At 49.5% G+C, this 20,868-nt stretch overlaps 1 protein-coding gene across 2 annotated transcripts; it reads right to left on the reverse strand.

The window, feature by feature from the left end:
• Nucleotides 1-8,588: 8,588 nt before the first annotated feature.
• On the reverse strand, nucleotides 8,589-11,612 carry AMER2 (APC membrane recruitment protein 2). 2 transcript variants are annotated; one of them, XM_053208784.1, is made up of 2 exons: nucleotides 10,362-11,612; nucleotides 8,589-9,983 (listed from the first exon to the last, which is right to left on the reverse strand). In XM_053208784.1, exons 1-2 carry the CDS (start codon nucleotides 11,242-11,244, stop codon nucleotides 9,100-9,102), a joined length of 1,767 nt encoding a protein of 588 aa, XP_053064759.1. In that variant the 5' UTR covers nucleotides 11,245-11,612; the 3' UTR covers nucleotides 8,589-9,099. The 2 variants fall into 2 exon arrangements, with proteins under 2 accessions (XP_053064759.1, XP_053064719.1); XM_053208744.1 differs by having other exon boundaries at nucleotides 8,589-11,612.
• Between the last annotated feature and the right edge of the window lie 9,256 nt (nucleotides 11,613-20,868).

Genomic DNA, 20,868 nt, shown 5'->3' on the forward strand with positions numbered 1-20,868 from the left:
AGTGTGGCCAACTACTCCCTCTGCGTCAGAACAGATGGGTTTCTCTGAGTTTGGCTGCTCTGTCACATGAAAATGGTGCTATCATTAAATCCCAGAATCCCACATCCCACTCAGGGCAGAGCAATATTCACTCTATGAGAAGTATTCAGCAAGTGAGGCTGATTCAGTACATGGGCCTTGCACGTCCGTGGCTTGAAATGGTAGAGGCAATTGCTCTCTGACTTAAATTATTTTCTCTCGAGCCCATAGAGTTACATTTTTTTTTTTTTCCGTGTTAAACACATCAATGATTTCTCTCCGCTAAGCGGGTGTGTACTCAACCACCCAGCCACCTGCCTTCAATCATGGTTGCTCTCTCTCTCTCTTCTAGCCCCTTGTTTGGTATCTGGGGAGGGGCGGGGGGAAGCGCCTTGCTGATTTCAGTGCCATCGTGTCTGTTCACTGCTGTTTTAGATGCCAACACTCCAACCAGCTCAGCTACTGTCCTTGATTTCTTCCACAAAGACTAGGCTTTTCCCCTTAGTCTCTCCTAATTATATGTAGGCTTTTCATTTCAGAATAACCTGTCTCAGAAGATCACGCTTCAGACCACCTCTACTCCCTCCTGTTTGCTTGTTTGTATATAAGCATCCTGCACCACTCTATACCTCATTCCCAGTCCAAGAAATCCGTATTTATCTCTATGCACATAAAAGCAAGTTCTCTGTTCAACTCCAGCTCATGAAATTTTAATTTTTATAAATGCTTTTTTTAATGTTTATTTATTTTTGAAAGAGAGAGAGAGAGAAAGCACAAGCAGGGGAGGGGCAGAGAGAGAGAACGAGACACAGAATCCGAAGCAGGCTCCAGGCTCCGAGCTGTCAGCGCAAAGCCCGACGTGGGGCTTGAACTCACGAACCGTGAGATCATGACCTGAGCCGAAGTCAGACGCTCAACCGACTGAGCCCCCCAGGCGCCCCTGAAATAATCCTTTTTTATTTCTTTTACTAATAATAACTCTTTGCCCCACGATCCTTCCTATAAAAACCCTCTATTTTGTACAACTGCTCAGAGCGTCTCTCTACTTGCTGGGAGGGAGTGCTGCCTAATTCACGAATTGCTTAATGAAGCCAATTCGATCTTCAAATTCATTCAGTTGTATTTTGTTTTTTAACACCCCCCCCCCCCAAAAAACAAAACAAAACAAAAACCAGAAAACAACTCTTTAAAAGACTCCAGTCGGGGCGCCTGGGTGGCTCAGTCGGTTAAGCGTCCGACTTCAGCTCAGGTCATGATGTTGCAGTTTGTGAGTTCGAGCCCTGCGTCAGGCTCTGGGCTGACAGCTCGGAGCCTGGAGCCCGCTTCCGATTCCGTGTCTCCCTCTCTCTCTGCCCTTCCCCTGCTCATGCCCTGTCTCTGTCTCAAAAATAAATAAAAACATTAAAAAAAGACTCCAGTTGGTTCATCCTAACAGTCACAGCAGATTAGCCAGCCTCATGTGTGCTTATGAAAAATGGAGATTTTCTGAGCAAAAGGCTCAGAGATCAGATCCACGTCAGAATAACAAGGCTTTCGAAAGGCAAACAACAGTTTTTCACTTGTCTACAAAGTGTGAAAAGAAATACGGGCCCACTGTTGGTTTTTTCCACCAATTTCACGCACACGCACACACACACACACACATCACACTGCCATCACCATCATTCCAATCAGTTCTAAAAACTGAAAAGGGTGGAAATAAGATTCATCCCGAAAAAATAACCTACAGAATTCACTTTAAATGTAAAGGAGCAACAAAATTTATTGGCTGAATTGAACACAACAGTTAAAATGGCAGTGTTGTATTTTCATTTTAAGATGTTTGAATGAAACAAGGAAAGTGCTATTAGTTCAAGCTTCTTACATTCATTAAAAGGGTGGCTATCAAAACCAGCAACATGCACGATGATACATATGCACAAGATGGAATTATATCAACAAATATACAAAATACCCAAAATAAAATATTTACAGGCTTAAAAATATAAACATTGGTTCATTTATCCCATTAAATCATTGGAGGAAGGAGAAAAGATCCTATTGCTATCTGGAATCCTCTTGTAAAACAAGTTTTAAAAACATAGAGTAGTTCTAGAAGACAATTTTTGATGTGTTGGGGGGGACTTAACATTCTATTATAAAAATAATATCTATAAACCTACTAACCATTTTCCTCCTGTGCACAAAAATAATACAGCCAAAAGCTTGTCCTCAAAGACATGCCTGACTTTCAGGAAAACTAATTATAGAGATGGAGTTTCTCATTTGGGTCTTCTTTGTCATTATTTTCAAAGAACCTGCAATTCCCTATAGTACACTGAGATATTTCATATAAATAACTTGGTCAAAACCTGAAGTTAGCAATGAGCCCGGCAGAGAGCTGGAGTCAAGTAAAAATGACAAAAATTTACTTTGCCTATAGCGTCAAAACCATTTGCCCTGACGTTCTTGATAGAACGGCCACTCTCGGATCCTTCGCATTCAGTTAACTTCATCCTAGAAGCAGTAACAATGTCATCTATTACTTTGTTAGCATTTCTCTTCATTTCTTTAGAAATAACTGTGCAGTGGGGGAATAAATGGTTGCAGTGTAGATATCTGAGAAGGCTTACTAATTCCTTTAGGCTGCCTAGGGCCATCTCATGGCATGTCACAAGGATTTGCTGTGTGTCTGCTCTATGCCCCTATGCGGTTTGACCAGGTATTTTTAGTATCTCTGCTTTAGCTTATTAGATGATCCAGGTAGGTATCTGAGAAAGTTTAATATGTCTCTGATAGCCAGTCACCTAGGCTGTATTTTATTAAAAATACTATCTTCCCACACAAAGCAGAAAGTTACTCTACCAATTACTGAGTGGTTACCAAAAAGGACCCCAGTTGACGATTCAATAGAATGACCACCTGTCACCGAACTCTTCATTACATCTTATTAATACGAGGTCTAAAATCCATTTTAAAAGCATCTCGCCAGCAGATTACAAAATCTGTAGGCAGACCTGCTTGTGTGTAACTCGAGAATAACTGGGGAATATAGTCCACAATTTTGACTGGCCCAGGTGGGGAAAAAACCTGCTAGACTCTGAGATCTTTTAGACTTGCATGTATAAAAGCCATCAAAGAATTAAAAACCAAAAAACCAAAACAAGCTCACTTTTAACTCAAAGAGTCAGAATAGTCATCGGTTGAATGGTATCCACAATTATAAAAATCTGGTTTGGCTCTCACAGTTCAGAACTTTGATCAGTTTCTTACTTAAAACGACTTATACAAAAATGGAATCATATGGCTAAAAAAGAAGATATGTAATTAAAGCAGGAGCTATAGAGTTAGGTTTCTCATTCAAATTCTGTCCATTACGTATGAAATGGGCGACTCTGGACAAGGTGTCTCACCTTTGCGCGCATTATTTCCTTCCTCTGCAGGATGGAGCTAATACCCACCCTGCACAGTTCTTGTGGACCGTGGCGATAACAATGCACAGAGGATCGTCCCGGCACAGAGTCGACACATGGTATATGTTAGTTGTTTTACTTCAATATACAACCCTCAAATTCACGGTGGCTGACTTTCTAGGTCTTCAGTAAATATTAGTTGAATGAATTAATGAATCAGAAAATAGGCGCCAGAATTCAATGGCCACAGACAGAAGGTAGGATGCGCTACTTTTGAAAGAGCCAGGGGCTTGTCTCTGAAGTCCAGAACTGTATCGAGGCGAGGGATCGCTCAGCTAGTTCCTACTTAAACAAACCACACGGAACACCCAGAGCAAGCCTGGGCTGGGTTGATGATAGAAAACCACGTGCAACGTGCCTGGAATGACTGAAATCCTACAGGGAAGAAGTATTGCCATGACAACAGAAGAGATTTCTGTCTATATTTTTGATGTTAAACCCGAGAAAGAGAGGATACCGTCAAAAAAAAAAAAAAAAAAAAGCAGAGCGTTTGCCTGTTAACTGCACAACAGTGCCCCGTCTCTCTGCCAGTGATGGGAGCACCATCGTCTCAGACACAAAACCAATTTTCAGCTTTATGGCTTGGGTTGGCTTTTTTTTTTTCTATTGGAAGCGAGCCGGTCATGCCATGAAGTAGTTTTCAGCTCTTGTGTCACCCTAAGTTGGTGAAGACTTTATATTCCTGTCCCAGACACTAGGGGAAAAGAGAGAAAGGGAAAGAAGGGAAGGGGGAGGGGTAAAGATGGAACGGGATGGAAACAAACAAAAAGCAGGAATGAAAGATGGCACACGAGGGGAGTAATACTGCCTAGCCCTCGATAAAAGAAAGATGTTTTTAGGGACTGTTAAGAAAGTCCCATCACGGTACGGCTACGTGTGAACTGCAAACTGAAGGGGGTTCTATGAAGTATCAGATACAGTATATGCCCCATGAATACAGGTTGCTTTGAATTTAAGTACTTATCGGTCATAAAATGCGCCCAGTTTCAGTTCCGGAGGCCTCGTGGCCATTTTAATCTGTCCTTTTTCAGTTTGAGAAGGGACTCCTTTCCGTAATCATGAAACTATCATTCTGAATCGCTCCTTGAAAGCATTCTCTGCAGTGAAAGAAAAACATTCCTTATAAGTGGACTATTCTTGCAAGAAGCTGACTCCTTTATATCATCAGCACAGTGCAAAGGCTTTGAGAAGCAATTTGTGCCAGCCGTCAGGAGATGCTCCGAGCCAGACGCTGACCGCCCTTGAGGGGGAACCACACTTACCACCTGACCATGTTACAGACACGTCTTTCTATGAAGCAAACGCTTGCCTCTTGCTTTCCCACACAGGTCTGTATGTCACCAGTCGGCCATGCTAGCGTGTGGTCCCAAGCTGTCATGCATATTTGTGCGTGGGGAATCAAAAATTCCTAAGGCCGAGTTTCCACGAATAAGAACTATGTTGTTCATCCCTTGGGCTGCCTGGAGAGGACAGAGGGAAACGGGTAGGGCCGAGGTATTTGGGTTCCTCCTGTTACTTCATTCGGGTACTTTAAGCCAGCCATTGCCAGTGGTGAGAAGAGGCAACTGTGATGCTTTCTCCTTATGTTTACGAGTATAAAATTCTTTAATTAGTTTCTTAAGAATGATTAGTTGCTTAAGAATGAGCACAAAGTATATGCAAATATATTGGAACACGCCTCAGTAGAAACGGAGCACAGGGGACCAAGGCCAGATTGTCATCATTCGGGGGAGAAATCTGGAATGACTACCCTCAGGAAATGTGTTCCACTACGCAAGTGTCAAAACACTCCACCCTCGCGAGAAGTGTCCCCTTACTGCCATCCGAGGGCACCAAGTAAACATGGTGGGTACGGAGAGAGCGGGGAGAAAGCTGCTTTAATTAATCTCTGCATACAAAGTGAATGGTAAAAAGTCTCTGAAGACTAATCTGACAAAGATGTAAGGAACGAAAACTCGGAAAGATCCGTATAAGAAACCTTGATATCTAACATAGCCTTTTTACCTTGGTAACCGTGTAAGCAAAGGGTACTTTGAATATTATTCATTTAAGCGCAAATACTTCAAAACTGACTTCTGAGATGAAGAAACCCTTAAAACGCAGTAAAACGTCACATTCATCAACGTGAAAGGTTTTGTATTTACATAGGCAGATAGTCTGTGGAAAACGTATCTAAAGGAAGCCCTTAATGTCCTGTATGTCATTGTTGTTATTAGGTGAAATAATAAAAATCTAGTTCCTCTTGCAATTATCGAAAATGCTATAGTAAAATTTCTCCCGGTCAGTGCTAATGGAAGAATAAAAGCATCCAACTGCCATTAGAACTGATGCCAGAGTAGTTCAAGTAACATTGTGTGATGTAGACATTAAAGTCAGGCTGTCTTTGTACAGAGCTATTAAACTCACTGATAAATGCAGGGCCAACAATTGATTTGACTTTCTCCTCTCTAATTTGTTCGGCTCTCTGACTAAACAGACTTAATCAACCAAGCATCTCAGAATCATACACAACATAGCAAAGGTATCATCAGCCCACATTTAATCCTTCCCATTAAAAAAAAAAAATCAGCAAATATGGCCAATTTAGGAAACGCATAATAATAACTGGAATATAAATCTATTAAAATGCTAAAAAAAAAAAAAGCCAACTCTTCAATCTCCAGGAACGTGAATGAAAGTAGCCCTTGGCACAAAAAAAGCAACTATGATTCCTTGCCTATGGGTGGACAAGGTTACAATCCAGGCTTCCTGCATTGGTCCTGATTTCCCATCAACCTACTGAGGCCATTTAATTAATTGCCTGCATCCTTCATTTTGACTGGCGTGGGTGGAATTCTTAAAGATATAGAGGTTTGGGGGTTTTTTTAATGGAAAACATACGGGAAAACAAGAAAAAAAAGAGAAAATATTTTACATCTTGCATAACTGGTTAATTGCCAGGCAAGAGAAAATGAAGGTAAACTTTGCTGACACTTTCCTTTACTTATAAAAGAAGACACAGCATCGTGGTGGAATTGGAGAAAGGAGTCCCAGAACTGTGAAAGCAAAAATAGTTTGTCCCAGTGCTTATAAAAGAGATTTATCAATAGATTGCCTTTACTGTTACAATATTCTCATCAGTACTTCAGGTACACTTAACTTTCCTGTACAGTTGAACAAATGAGCAAACAGAACTTTTGTCATGGATTCACACAGAGGAGACTACAACCCTCACAAGCAAATGCACGAGAAGAAAATCAAGATCCTTTGTTTTACGGCTAGGAATGAAATTTACGTTTACATTCGCTGGGGGGGGAAATGAATGCAGCTGGAGTCTAGCACTATCGGGGTGAAATCAAATTTAAATCCCTTTCTCAAGACAGAATGTGTAAAATATTTCCAAGTGTGCAGTAGATGCCTTTGTGTGTTAGTTTGTGCACAGTTGAGTGCATCAGCACGTGTGCGTGCGAGTGGCTTTATGAATTCCTGGTGGTAGGTTCAGAGTGCTTAAGGCTATGTCTGATTATAGGACCTCATCTATAGAAGGAAATTAAATATTAAAACAGTACTTTGAAATGACATTAAGGATCTGACACAATGCAATAAAAGCCAGTAATCTGACTAATAAAGAAATTCAACAAATCTCTACCACCTCTTCCAATTGAATCACTGCAAATTTAAAATGGGAACAATCTGCTTTATGCTACTGGCTCAAACTTGTTTTCCTTTGATGTCTGTTTATTTCGTTCCTTTCGTACTGTTGAAATAGGTTTCCATATACTTAGCTTGCCTCTTTCTTTCCTTTATGAAACAGAACACAAGCTTTAAAAACATGTACCATCAGTTCATTACTTAGGCAATCTCTCTGGAAGATGGGAGCTATATAGCTCATATAGTGTATGAATGTTATGCCGTTCACACGCATGTAGTTTTGCTTGAGAATATCTAGTCGTCCTGACACCATGAATCAACTCCTAGTAGGAGCTCTGGTCTTTTGATTACACACACTGAAGAGCATTTCACAGAGGATATTACATAATCATTAGAGGCTAATAGCGTTCTAGGAGCTGCTTCAGTTAATCACTCAAAGTATCCAGGCATATGGTAACCTGTTCTGAAATAAATGTTTCATCTAAAATAACAGGAAACATACATATAAGGAAGCCACTTTTCAAAAAAAAAAATCTTGGCACAGAATGTTTATGATACATATGCTTGCCAGTGTCATATTCTGAACATACCTGTCCCAATCACAAGTCCATAAAGCAAAAGTCAACTAACATGAAAAACTGTGTTTTTCTCTTGTTTTTTCTTTATATGTTCCTCATTTGGGACTCCCTATATTGTAGAATGGTGGAATCCAAAATTTTTATAACCAAGGTAAAAATCTCTGATAAATAGTCTCTTACCCAAGACAAGACAGAACCATTCCTCTGGGAGGTCAACACAATAGACTTTTCTTTTTTTCTTTCTTTCTTTCTTTTTTTTTTTTTGGTTGTTTTTTTTTTTACCCCTGCATTGAGAGCCAGAGAACCCATATAAAACAAAAACAGAATTGCTTTAGGTTACAGTACATAAAAGAACATCAATAGTTCAGGGACAGTTATCATAACTAGTTATAAAACCAGATTTTAAATTCGAGGTTACTGATAGATTATAAAATGTTAACAGCTGGATAAACTGTAAAATATGCATTATGTACACATGAAAAGGTTACAGTTTATAAATGCTAAAATACTGTGTCTCTTGGCATTTTAGTGAAATCTTTCCCTGATCCTAATTTCTTCACTGGGTGGGAAAGAAAAAGGAGAAAGAAAGAAAGAAAGAAAGGAAGAAAGAAAGAAAGAAAGAAAGAAATCCTGCTCTGTTGAGCTTTTTACTTCTCCCCAAACAAATGATCTAAACCAAGCAAACCAAACTGCTCCTTTATGGTCCTGGTGGTAGATAGTGACCTATTTGCATACCCAGCAACTGAAATTGGGCAAATTTTCTGCCAATCACTGATCCCCTCTGCTCATCAGGTGAAGACCAGACTCTTTCAGCTTTGGGGGTGTTTCCCACACAGTGGTATGGCAAAGGGTCTTTTTTTTCTTTTCTTTTCTTTCTTTCTGTCTGTCTGTCTCTCTCTCTCTCTTTTTTTCCTGGAAAGAAAAAGGAAAAGAAGGAAGGAAGGAAGGAAGGAAGGTGTCTTGGGAGAGGAGGGGCTCCTCTGGGGTTGGCAGTGGTTCCTCCAGGCCCTCTTTGCACCCTGCCTGGCACGGCCGAGTATCACGGCATGACGCTTACTTAGGTTTGTTTGGTTAAGTCCTGTTTTCTGCAAAGGCAAGTAAAGGTGACTTCCAAGTGTTGAGCGCATCAAAGCAAAAAAAGGAAAAGCAAAGATTTTTTGTTTTCAAAGGTAAAAAAATTAAAAGTGCTTGAAAATAATTCTCAGGAAACTTATCTTGAGAGGAGAATCCCATGTGTAGCACCCCCTCCACGCTGTATCCTGCTGCCCCTGCTGGCCGCACAGGGACCTCCTGGGTCTAGGCTCTGGAGCAGGGACGGTCCTAAGAGCCTCCGTTTAGGGGGAAGCAAAACTTATTTCAGTGGTTCCCAGGGAAAGTTGTATTCCTTGACGTGTGGTCCATGCACGTCGGCCTCGGAGACCTCACAACTTTTTGGCAGTGTCGTGGCACGCCGCTGCCCGGATGGTGGTCCCAGCCAAGCCCCTGTTGCTGACCCTGCGGACCAGCACTTTGGAAACCGGGATTTTTGTTCTGGGCATCTCACTCCTGACCGGTTGCTGGTGCGCTACGGGATGGCTGGACGGGAGGTTCGCGAGGTGCTTGATGCTGATGGGGATTTTAGAGTCCTTCAGCAGGCTGCCTGGTGTGCGCAGCGGGCAGGTGATGGTGACCGGGGACACGGGCTTTAGCCGGGACAAGCAGGCCGTCTCCTCGCTGGCGGGGACGACGGCCGGGCCCGCATCCGGATCGGAGTAGAGGTCGTAGAGCGCGTCCCCGCTGTAGCTATCCCGGGGGATGGCCGCCTTCCTGCCGCCGCCGCCGCCGGCGCTGTCCTCCTCCGGGCCCGGAGTGGTGGAATCCCAGTAGCCCTCGTCGCTGTTGGGGACGCCCTCCTGCTGCTCCTTCTCCGGGGGTTTGGGCTCCTCCTTGGGATGGAGCTCCATGGGAACCCGGTTGAGCCTCCGGTGCTTGCCCAACGGCACGTCCTTGGCCCCTTCTGCGCACCTGGCGTCTTTGGGGGTCTCCGGCCCCACCTGGGCGTCCAGGGCCGCCGCCGCCGCCGCCGCCGTGGCCGCTGCCTCCTGGGGCCCTCGTCCCTGGTCCTCGGTCTGCGACAGCATGTCCCAGAACTCCTGGAGATAGGTGTCGTCCAGCTCGTCCGGGCTCGCCATCTCCTCCCCGCCGCCCTGGTAGGCCACCACGCCGGGGTTCTTTTTAGACAGGACTGGCTTGCCAGGCCCGGGGGCATGCTTGTCGCAGCTGGGACCCGCCTCGTCCTCCGGGTCTGCAATAATATCTCCGCAGCCTGTAAGAGAGTCAAAGCTTTTCAGTGAAGTCACGTCAGAAAACATCAAACAAATACGATCGGCCGCCGGGTCTGAGGGCGGATCGACAGAGGAAGGGTCGGGGGCGGCCGCCGCCCGGCCGCCGCACTCCGCGTCGAGCAGGGGGACGGGCGGTGCCGGAGCGTCACCTGTCCTGCAGGCATCCTCGGCCGTGTGCGCCTCCTCCCCCGCGCCCGGCTCCGGGGGTGCCCGGGGCTCCTCGGCGCGCCGGTGCCCCGCGGCGTCCTCTCCCCGGGCGCCCTCGGCCCGAGGCGCGGCGGGGCCGGGGGCCCGTCGGCGGTCCGGCGCGGGGGCGCGAGCGGCGGGGGCTGGCCCCGGCTGCCCCCCTCCGGGCTCACCTGCTGCTGGCTCTGGCGGCGCGTCCCCGCGCGGCTGCTCCGGCTGGCGCGCGGGCGCGGGCGCGGGCGTCTCCTCCTTGACGCACTCCAGGCTGGCGGTGAGCGAGCCCGGCAGGACCAGGCCGCCCGGCGCCCCCGCGCGCTCGCCCTTGGCCTCCGCCTTGGCCCGCTTGTCCTTCCTGGGCCAGCGCATGCTGCTGAAGAGCCCCTTGAGCCCCCTCTTTTGTTTGCCGCCGGCCCTGCTCGCGTCCGCGGGCTCGCCCCGGCCGCTGTCCGGCCGCCCGTTCTTCCTCAGCAGGGAGAAGAAGCTGTGCGACTTGGCCACGGCGCTGGGGGCCGCGGAGCCCCCGCCGGGGCCCGCCGCCCTGGGGGCGCCCCCCGCCGCCGCCGCCGCCGCCGCCGCCGCGCCCGGCCGACCCCCGCCGCCCCCGCCGCCGCCGCCGCCGCCGCGCGGCTCCTCCTTCTTGCCGCTCTCCAGCACCAGCACCTCGGCCAGGCCGTCGTGGGTCCGGCTCCTCGCCATCCCCGTCGGACCCGAGCCTTTCGCGTCCCCTTTGTTTTTGACCCCGAAAATGCTGGGCATCGCGCCGCCCGATTTCCTCTTCCTGAACAACTTGAACGCGGCCTTGTTGATCCTGCCCGACGGCTGCTCGGCGGCCGGCGTCTCGGCGGCACAGTCGCAGTGCGAGTCCATGTCTGCCGCGAGGGTCCCGGCCGCGGCCGCCGCCTTCCTCCTGCAGCCCCCCGCGGACGCGCGGTCGCCGCCGCCGCCGCCGCCGCCGCCGCCGCCGCCGCGCCCGCTCGTCGCCATGGAAACCGAGCGGGCTAAGCCGCTTTCGTCAGCCGTGCGCTCGCGCCAGGCCCCTGTCATCGGGTTCTGCATCAACCTGAGCCGCTCGAGCCGCCGCCGCCGCCGCCGCCGCCGCGAGAGACGCACACATCAAAGACCCTCTCCCCTCCCGCCAGGGGCTTACATAACTCCCCAGCCCGCTTCGGATCCGGCGCGGCGCGTGTGTGCGGCGGGGGCAGGCGACGGGGCCCCGAGCCGGCTGCGCACCCGGGAGGCGTCATGGTGGCGCTCGGATCGCGGCCAATGTTGCCCGCCGCCCTCGCGGTCGTCCTCTAGAGATGCTCCTTCCGCAAGCCCGGTCGCGGATCCCGGAACGCCCCCGACACGGACAAAGAAACGCGAAAATTCGACCCAGCAAAATGGTTCCTCCTCTCCGCGCCTGTCCCGGGCCTCATGAGTGTCTCTCTCTCTCTCTCTCTCTCTCTCTCTCTCTCTCTCTCTCTCTCTCTCTCTCTCTCTGTGTGTGTGTGTGTGTGTGTGTGTGTGTGTGTGTGTGTCTTGCCCCCAGCCTGTCGTGTCTGGCCCTACCGTTTGGGCCCCAGGCAGCAGCAGGCAGGCAGCGCGTCTGTTCGCCTCTGCGGCTCGCCCGCCGCTCAGCTCAGCACAAATCTGCAGGTGGAGGTGGAATCCTCGCTATTGCGGTTCTGATTCTGGCCGCAAAAACGCCAGCCCTCCGTCGAACACCAAGTAGCAACGCTCCGCAAGGAAAGTGCAACAGTTCTGCAGGGTGGACGTGGACTGGTCCTTAGGGACAGCCATAGATTTTTATCTCAGACCCCAGCTCCTGGGGCTCGGGCCACGGGAGCCACTGCCTGGCCCGCACTGGGCCACGGCGGATGAGTGCAGAGTGGGACACCCTATTTGAGAATCTCAGGTCCACAGGTGGTCCTCGGAGGCCAGGGCCTGCCGCCTTCTTTTTCATTCCGCAGGACACGAGCTTTACTCCTGTCCCCCCACCCCGTCCCCTTCAACACCCCCAGGCCTTCCTGCAGCCCTCTCCCCCTTCCAGACGGGGAAGAGCCTGGCAGCATCCCTGAGGGCCCAAGAGTCTCTGTGGCTGCTCCAACCCACATGATCTGGGGAGAGGAAAACCTTGCCCCAGAGAACCGCCCAATCTGGGGACCTTTTCTTCAGTCTGACTTGGAAGGTGACTGCTAATATTGTAACCTTCCCACCTAATTCCGTGATCCTGGCTGGGGGGTTATTAGCAATAAAAGAAGAAATGTGGAGAAGCATGTACACACACACACATAACATATACATTTAATATTATTTAAGAACGTGATAAATATGTAATAATACTTATATACCATTTATTTTACTCATAAATATTATTTAGGAATATGCAATGTTTACATCAATGTGAATAGCCATGTTTCCCCTAATCATCTTGAGATTCATTTTTGTTGTTTTTTGTTGTTGTTCTTCTTAGAGACAGACAGGTGGGGTGGGGGGAGGAGAGCCCTCACACTCACTGAGCAGGGGAGGGACACAGGGAGAAGGAGAGAGAGAGAGAATCCCCAGCAAGGCTCCACACCCAGCGTGGAGGCCAGCTTGGGGCTCTGTCCCACAACCCTGGGATCACGACCTGAGCCGAAATCAAGAGTCCGACTGAGCCACCCAGGTGCCCCTCGAGCATCCTTTTTTTTTAATTTTTTTTTCCAACGTTTATTTATTTTGGGGACAGAGAGAGGGCATGAACGGGGGAGGGGCAGAGAGAGAGGGAGACACAGAATCGGAAACAGGCTCCAGGCTCCGAGCCATCAGCCCAGAGCCTGACGCGGGGCTCGAACTCCCGGAACGCGAGAGCGTGACCTGGCTGAAGTCGGATGCTTAACCGACTGCGCCACCCAGGCGCCCCTCGAGCATCCTTTTTTATGAGCTTTGCATTTTACCCCGAAACTCCATTCTCTATGGGTTGGAGCCGCAGTTTTACTACTAACGTGTTGGCCATTGCAGCTCCTGTAGCACGGAACACAGTTGGTTTGAATTTAGGCCTTGGGGTTGTTCGTTGCACCCTTGCCCTTTTCTACTGATTTCGATCAAGAACGCTGTTTCGTAAAATTTAAAGAGCAGGGAGTTTGGATTCAGGAGAGGTTTTCATTCTCGCGTTTGAATCCAACCGGGTCTCTGCAATTCTTGGCACACGTCTCTCCTGGACAGGGTGTAACATTAAGACCCAGGTCTTTTGCCGGTTCTAACTGCCCACTTGCCATGAGGAATCAGGTTTCACATCACCGCAGGGAGGGAAGAGCTATGAAGTCTGTAAAGCGAAACGCAAGTGTTATTTCTCCACCAGCCTTTGGAAGGCGGTTGAAAACCTTTCTCAGTTCTCTTATACGCATCCTGAAATCGCTCTGACTGATGGGTTACGACGACGTAACTGTCCGTCCACAAGCGTTCATGGCAGGAATCTGGGAAAAGTGAAGCACTCTATACACACTCTCCCCTGCTCTCTCCCCAAGCCTGGCGCTGGGAGAAAGTGGACTGCTTATCTACTGCAGAGCTCTGATCTCCCAGGACTCCAATCTGAGTTTCATTAGCGTGACAATCCTTGGGTCCCCCTGGAAAAATGTGGCCAGGACTCTGGGATGCATATCATTCCCTTTGAGACACAGAGACTCCAACAAAAACAAAGGGACAAAGCAGTCCTCAGTCCTTGGCCCAGAGGCAGAAGAAGGCACCACACTCAGAACCATCCAAAGGCCTCCAGCAAAGGGAGCTTTAGAAGTCAAGATGTGAATGGGTGTCTTCAAATGTCCTCTAACCTAAGGTCCTTGTTACAGGGACTGTCAAAAAGGAGAGCGTGGCCAGCCTGCAAGGACCTTACCAGAAGAACCAGACACTCGGGGAGAGCACCCCTTCCCGGGGCCCAAGAGCCAGCAAGGGAGGTGGATGGTTAAGAGTTCCAGGCAGCCTGCTGGAGGTCAGGCAGCCAAAGGTCATGGTTATGAACCATGGCAGGGGTTTACGCAACCTTAAATCGCTCTTCACAGTCAAGAGTGGGGGAAGCAAAATCTGCATCTGCACAAACTGGTGACTTTAGTCCCTGAAAGACAGATCATGACAGTGAAGATAAGTTTACCAGAAGCATCCCTGTAGGGGGTTATGTTTTCCTCTTTCATTCCTTCTCCCCAACTCCACCATTGTCCCCACCTCCACGCTGCCACTTGAAAGAGCAAACAGAAAATTCAAGGAGAAAGAAGCTGAGGAGAAATGTTTCAGAAAAAAAGCTGTTCCGGGGGCGCCTGGGTGGCTCAGTCGGTTAAGCGTCCGACTCCGGCTCGGGTCGTGATCCCGTGGCTCGTGAGCTCGAGCCCCGCGCTGGGCTCTGTGCTGATGGCTCAGAGCCTGCTTGGGATTCTCCGTCTCCCTCGCTCTCTGCCCCTCCCCCGCTCGTGCTGTCTCTGTCTCAGGATAAGTAAATAAACTTTAAAAAACATTTTAGAGGGTGACTCCGTGGCTTAGTCAGTTAAGCTTCTGACACGAGCTCAGGTCATGATCTCATGGTCCATGGGGCTCTGTGCTGACAGCTCAGATCGTGGATCCTGCTTCAGATTCTGTGTCTCCCTCTCTCTCTGCCCCTCCCCGACTTGCACTCTGTCTCTCTCTTTCTCAAAAATAAATAAACATTTAAAAATTGTTTTAATTAAAAAAAAGAAGAAGAAAGGAAAAAAGCTGTTCCAAAATGATAGGATACTTCACAAACGTAAACAGCAAGCTGCCTTTGCTGGAGACATGTGCATGCTTTTCTGTTTTGGCACAAGGGAGTGTTTGTTATTCAGTCACGGCTTTTCTCTCTGGGTAGAGAGCGTCTTTGGAGGAAGACAATCAAAACAAGAGACAAGATAAGAGAAACACAGGAGAAATCATTTGAAAGCTTACCATCATGATCATCATCAAATTCCCCTTCAGGGTGTCTTCTGACCAGCCTAGCTCCAGCCATTGTCCTAAACTTATTGGGTGGAATTTTCTGACAGGCATCACCCAGAACATTCTGCGGAAAAGGCCATGGTGCAGCAGCCGCCGTGGACCTCCCCTTGTCACAGCATTCCCAATAAGGAGGCCACTGGCTTTACCTTACATTTGCCTAAGGTCTTTAAAGCAATAATGCTTAATCAATGTCATTTAGAAATGATGCTTGAACTGCAACCAACACTTCCTGTCTCCAGACCACTCAGCCTGCTCTGGACCCAGCCCAGTTGGCAACGCTGGCTTCCCCTTCCTGTCCATCTCTGCCCCCAACCCCACCCCACCATAACTATCCTCTAAGGCGAGCTGAGTGAAGACCCTCAAATATCTTTGTTAAGAGGACCATCCAGAAGAGCCCCAGCCTTGCCAACTTTGACCCTCATCCAGCAGTTAACTCTGTCCATGTAACCACGGCCTGTCCTTGCCCTCCAAGGGATGCCTTGGGCAACCACAAGCTGAGAGAGACCACAGGTGAAGTGCCCAGTGGCCAGGGGAGAAATATGTGAATGCCCCTTGGCAGGGAGCTTGGCCCAGGGGCCCATGCTGTTGGCATTTTTCTGTGCCCTCCTTTCCATGGGACACAAGGCTCTAGGTGACGGCTGGCAGAGAAGGACTAGAGAGCTCTAAGCACAGTAAGCCTGAGCTGGACCAAGGTTCTTAGGTACTCTTATGCATATTTTCATTGCTGATCTGGCCTGAGCACCAGCTTTCAGTGTGGGGTAATAGCTGCTCTGGGTATATGCTTACTCAGAGGAGAAATTCATTTCTAATTAGTAACATGCAATGTGAAAAGCCCAGTCCAGCTCGTAATTTTCCACATTAACCCTGGAACACAGCTGAGGCTGCTGAGGGGCAAGGGCTTATCTCAAGAGAACACAGAATCCCATGTTGGCTCTGGAATGACCGGAAAGCTCAGGGGGTAAGGTGTTCTGGGTTCCACAGGTCACCACTCAGGTGTCACCCTGGCCCAGCCCCTGTGGGTTTGTACCCGGATCATAGAGCAAGGGGGTGTGAAGAAAAGACCAGATAAAAGCAAAATGAGCACCTATCTGTAATGTTGGTGGGGCTCAGGGGCACGGGCTGTGCGGAAGCTGGTATTTGGGTCATTCCTACGCCTCTCTCATAGCTTCTGCTTCTCGCTGGCAATCATTGGCATCCCTTGGCTTCTAGACACATCATTCCAAACCACCTCCATGTTATTCTTTTTAAAAAACGTTTATTTTTTTAAAATTTTTAAAAATGTTTATTTATTTGAGAGAGAGAGAGCAGGGGAGGGGCAGAGAGAGAGGGAGACACAGAATCCGAAGCAGGCTCCAGGCTCCGAGCTGTCAGCACAGAGCCCGACGCAGGGCTCGGACTCACGGACCTCGAGATGATGACCTGAGCCGAAGTCGGACGCTTAACCGACCGAGCCACCCAGGTGCCCTGAAACCACATCCATCTTCACATGATGTTTTCCCCCAAGTGTCTGTGTCTCCTCTCTTCTTACAAGGACACCAGTCACACTGGAGTAAGGACCCCTCTCCAGCATCACTTCGTCATTTTATATCTCAGTCACAATTGAAAAGATCCTATTTCCACATAAGGTCACATTCACAGGTACCGGGGTTAGGACCTCCACACATCTTTGGAGCCACCGTTCAACCCACAATAAGCACCACTGCCAGCAAGGGTGCCAGCATGCACCTCACTATTATCCTTCAGCCCGGTCACCAGTGCCCTTGGCACAGACAGTATTGTGGCTGGACTCTCTTCGACAGATCCAAACTGGGTATGGGTCGCTCCAGCAAGTGTAGGCCCTTGGTAGATTTCAAGGTCATGGATGGCGCTCCTGGGGTCGCCAGCAATGAGGGGACGGTACCACTGGCAGCCGGAGCAAACAGGAAAGAAAATCGCGTGGTCCAAGAAGACTAGATGTTGGCACACTAGACGTGAGACCGCTGGCGTCTGTTGGCATCATCCGGGAGGATGAGGGCTGCCCGAGTTCCCATGCGGTGGATGGGATAGACTAAGAGAAACACCGTGGCCACTGTTGTGCTCCAATTTCTGCGCATAAGCCAGCGTGGCCCGAGAAACCCGTTACCCCGTCACCGCGACTCAGCTCCTCCCCATAGTTCCCTTTTCTCCTGGGTCACTGTTTGGCCAGAGCGCCTCTTAGAAAATATTCTGTCTCAGATTGCAGAGTGGGGTGGGAGGCCCTCAAGCTGTCAGCACCAAGGTGGGCACGAGGAAGCCAAAACCAGGCAGAATGAGGCCAGACAACAGGGGCCCGTGTGGACGGGATGCCAGGGTGTGGGGCACGGGTGAATGCACATCAGGGAGCGGCCAGACTCAGCAGTGGGGATCGTCTGATCCTCGCGAGCGTGGAAACCACAGCCAGACTCCAAGAGGAGGCCCACAGGTGTTAATGGAGGACGCAAGGCACAGGAATTCAAAAGCGAGAGCCCAGAGGGGCTGCGAGAAATGAATTAAAGCCCAAGCACCCGGCCCCTTGGGGGTAACTTTCGCTCGTCTTTAAGGAAATTCTACTGTGTGTCTGCTTTCTGACGCAAAGCAGCCTCACACACAGGCTTGACACGGCTCTTTCCGCAGGTCCACAGTGAGCACGAAGCAGCCCGTGCAGCTAAGGGAGGCCCCCCTGTCCAGGTTCCTCCTTCCCACCTGGTTTGCAGCCACATGAGCGAGGTGCTCTCTGCCAGGGCATCTCCTCATTGCCACCACGATGCCTTCCGGATCACCGGCTCCCTTTCTCGGCTGTTTCAACTTCAGTCCCACAAACACCAAGCTCCCCTGCTTTCCCGGGCCACTCTGGTTCTGCCGCTGCCCCACATCATAACACCTGCTTCCCTGTCCCTGCCGTGATGGCGCAGGGGACATACATAAGGGCTCCAGACAGACAGCAGCAGGGTCCTTTCTGGTCTCGGCTCCCAAGCCCCCCCGCGACACGGGGAGGCGTGTGTCACACCCACTCCTTTGTGGCAGGGCCTCCTTCTTAAAGACCCTGCCATTCCTTCTCTCCAACTTCTTTTCTCCCACTCCCCAAAGCTTGGGGGTCTTAAGTAGTCTGGGCCAGCAAAATACACACGTGTTCTCTTAAGTTAATCGCTTAGGTTGGGACCTTGGCCCTTCCAGTTTAAATGACCCTGCCTCATGCAAGTAAAAACCTCTTATACTGGAAGATACTGCCATGGGCTTCAAAACTTTATTTTGCACTTCAAAAAGCGTCTTCACTTGTTTTCGTTTTCTGGTTTCTGCATCTCTGACGACCTATTCTCGTCCAATTTCCCAGCCCTATCCCATCCCAAACCTCCTACACACAACGCACAAACACTTGCTCTCTAGCGTAGTCTATATTCTGGCAAGTCTGAGCAAATTCCCCGAACGTATCGTTGCCCATCGGCTTGGTACACACTGCAGCTATCACTTGGGGCACGGGAGCCCCACTTTTGCAGCTGATGTACCCCATGCATTCCCCACGAAGTGGCTGGGACCCCGGTTTCTCTGTGTCTCTAGGAGGTGTAGCAGATTCCCACGATAGGCATTTTCTGCACTGCCTCAATCATCATGGTGGCCCAGGGCCCACTTCCCATAAGTTGACTCGGACCTAGAGGGGCAGAAGATGCTGTTGACAGGGAGGAGGACTTCCCTCTGTGACAAGCAGAGCCCCCAGCCAGTAGCGCTGAGGCAGGTGAGGAGCTCTGTCATCTCAATCAGAGGCTGATGACTCACTTCCGGGGCCACGACCTCCCCATTGTGAGTTACACGGGGTGTGTGTGGGGGGGGGGGGTTTACTTCCCTTGGAATTCTAAGCGTTACTTAGGATAGTCTTAGCTTCTGTACCAGGTCCCCCCAAATAATGACTCAACCCAACAAGTGTATGTCTAGCTCAGGTACCAGTTCGAAGTAGGTATTCAAGCCAATGGGGCAGGGGTCTCTTGCACATGCTCACTCAGGGTCTCGAGCCTCACATCTCCCCTGGGGTCTTGTGGCTGTCTGCTTCTAGCCAGTGGGAGGCAAAGAGACCCCGGGAGAAGCTTAGACTCAGGCACCGTGCCTATCCCTTCCTCTCGCATTCAGAGGGGTACAACCAGTCACATGACCACATCTAGCTGCAAGAAAGGGTGGGAAATCTGGTCTCCCCATGTGCCTGGCCACATTGCTATTACTATGGAAGGAGAGATTAGAGCGGCCAGCCAGCAGAATCTGCTGCCTACGGGCCCACTCTGCGGCCATGCTGGGGCAAGGAAGCCTTCCCCATCTCGCAGTGGGTTCACTTTCCTTCATGCTCCCTCCTCCTACAAGACGGCACATTCGGTCTCCAGACCCTCCCCTCCAACCCCATTCCAACCTCTATCGCCCACTCCCAGCTCCCTTCGTTTCCTTTAGCCTTCTTCTGTGGAGAGAACATTTTCTGGCTAAAGCAATTACATTTAGGGGCGCCTGGGTGGCTCAGTCGGTTAAGCGTTCGACTTCGGCTCAGGTCATGATCTCACCGTCCGTGAGTTTGAACCTCGCGTCAGGCTCTCTGTTGTCAGCGCAGAACCCACTTTGAATCCTCTGTCCCCTCCTCCCCTCAAAAGTAAACATTACATTTTTTTTTTAAAAAGCAAATACAATTAGCAAATGTTTGAAACGGACTTAAGTTAGTGCTGACTGTGGTTATTGCCACCTCTAGACTGCCTCCATTAGCATTTGTTGAGTGTCTACTGTGTGCTGGGGACTGTCATGAATAATCTACGACACTGCCCTCGGGAGCAACCAGGAGACTCCCCAGTGTGAGCCTTAGTTCGATGTGACACTCTCCAGCCAACTGGCCTCACAGTACCTTTGTTTCCTCCCAGGTGCTAGGCCAGTATGATCAGCCCTCCGCAGCTTAAGTGTTCTTTTTTCTTCCTTTGGAAAAAAAAAAAAAATCTATGTTTTCCTCCATGATGGGTTAATCCCCAAATAGCCAGGCTTACTTCAGTCCCAGATCCTAACCGCCTACTGGGTTTTCTGCGTGGGCTTCTGTTTCAGTCCCTGATCCGGCTTCACGCAGCTTTCATTTATGTTTCATTTCCATCCACCACAACAAGGTTACTTTTTTCAAAAGAGAGAAATCTCAGCAGATGTATTCATTCTGAAATGTTTCCTGGGCACACACCAGTGAGCTCATTAGCCCAGGCTGACCATGAGGTTTACCCTCCCCCCTCCCTGCCTCTTTTCTTCTTCGTCGTCGTCGTCTTCTTTTTTTTTTTTTTAATTTTGCAGCAGAGAGCAAGATCACATGGTCCCCTAGCAGCTCCTTCCTGTATGTGCAGGGAGCAGTGACTGAAATCACCCTCAAGAAGGAGGGCTGTGCTCTCTAAACACGCATACTTCGGAGTATCTGCTTTTGTTTAGTGAAGACTGAAACTCAAATGGGAAATTTCTAGGTCAGCTGTACTTTGCTCTAATAAAGGGAAAGTCTAGCCAAAAAGAACAGCAAAACTCCGGCCTCAGCTTTTTGGAGTGTCTTTTCTGATTACCCAATTATTATATTACAGCTCAGATTAGGACGGGATTAGCCCCCGAGGTCGGACAGATGGAGAACCCTATTAAAATACCCCATGTGGGGTTTCAGAGTGGGTAGCAAAGTGGCCACCTGTCCCTGTTTCTTGGGTCAGTCTGTCCTCATTTAGAGTCCCAAGATCGCTGTCTTTGATG

Source organism: Acinonyx jubatus, chromosome A1 (assembly GCF_027475565.1).
Source record: "Acinonyx jubatus isolate Ajub_Pintada_27869175 chromosome A1, VMU_Ajub_asm_v1.0, whole genome shotgun sequence".
Taxonomy (NCBI): Eukaryota; Metazoa; Chordata; class Mammalia; order Carnivora; family Felidae; genus Acinonyx; species Acinonyx jubatus.

Coding starts and splice junctions, on each gene's coding strand:
- AMER2 (XM_053208744.1), bottom strand. CDS start 11,244: ATGCAGAACCCGATGACAGGGGCCTGGCGCGAGCGCACGGCTGACGAA.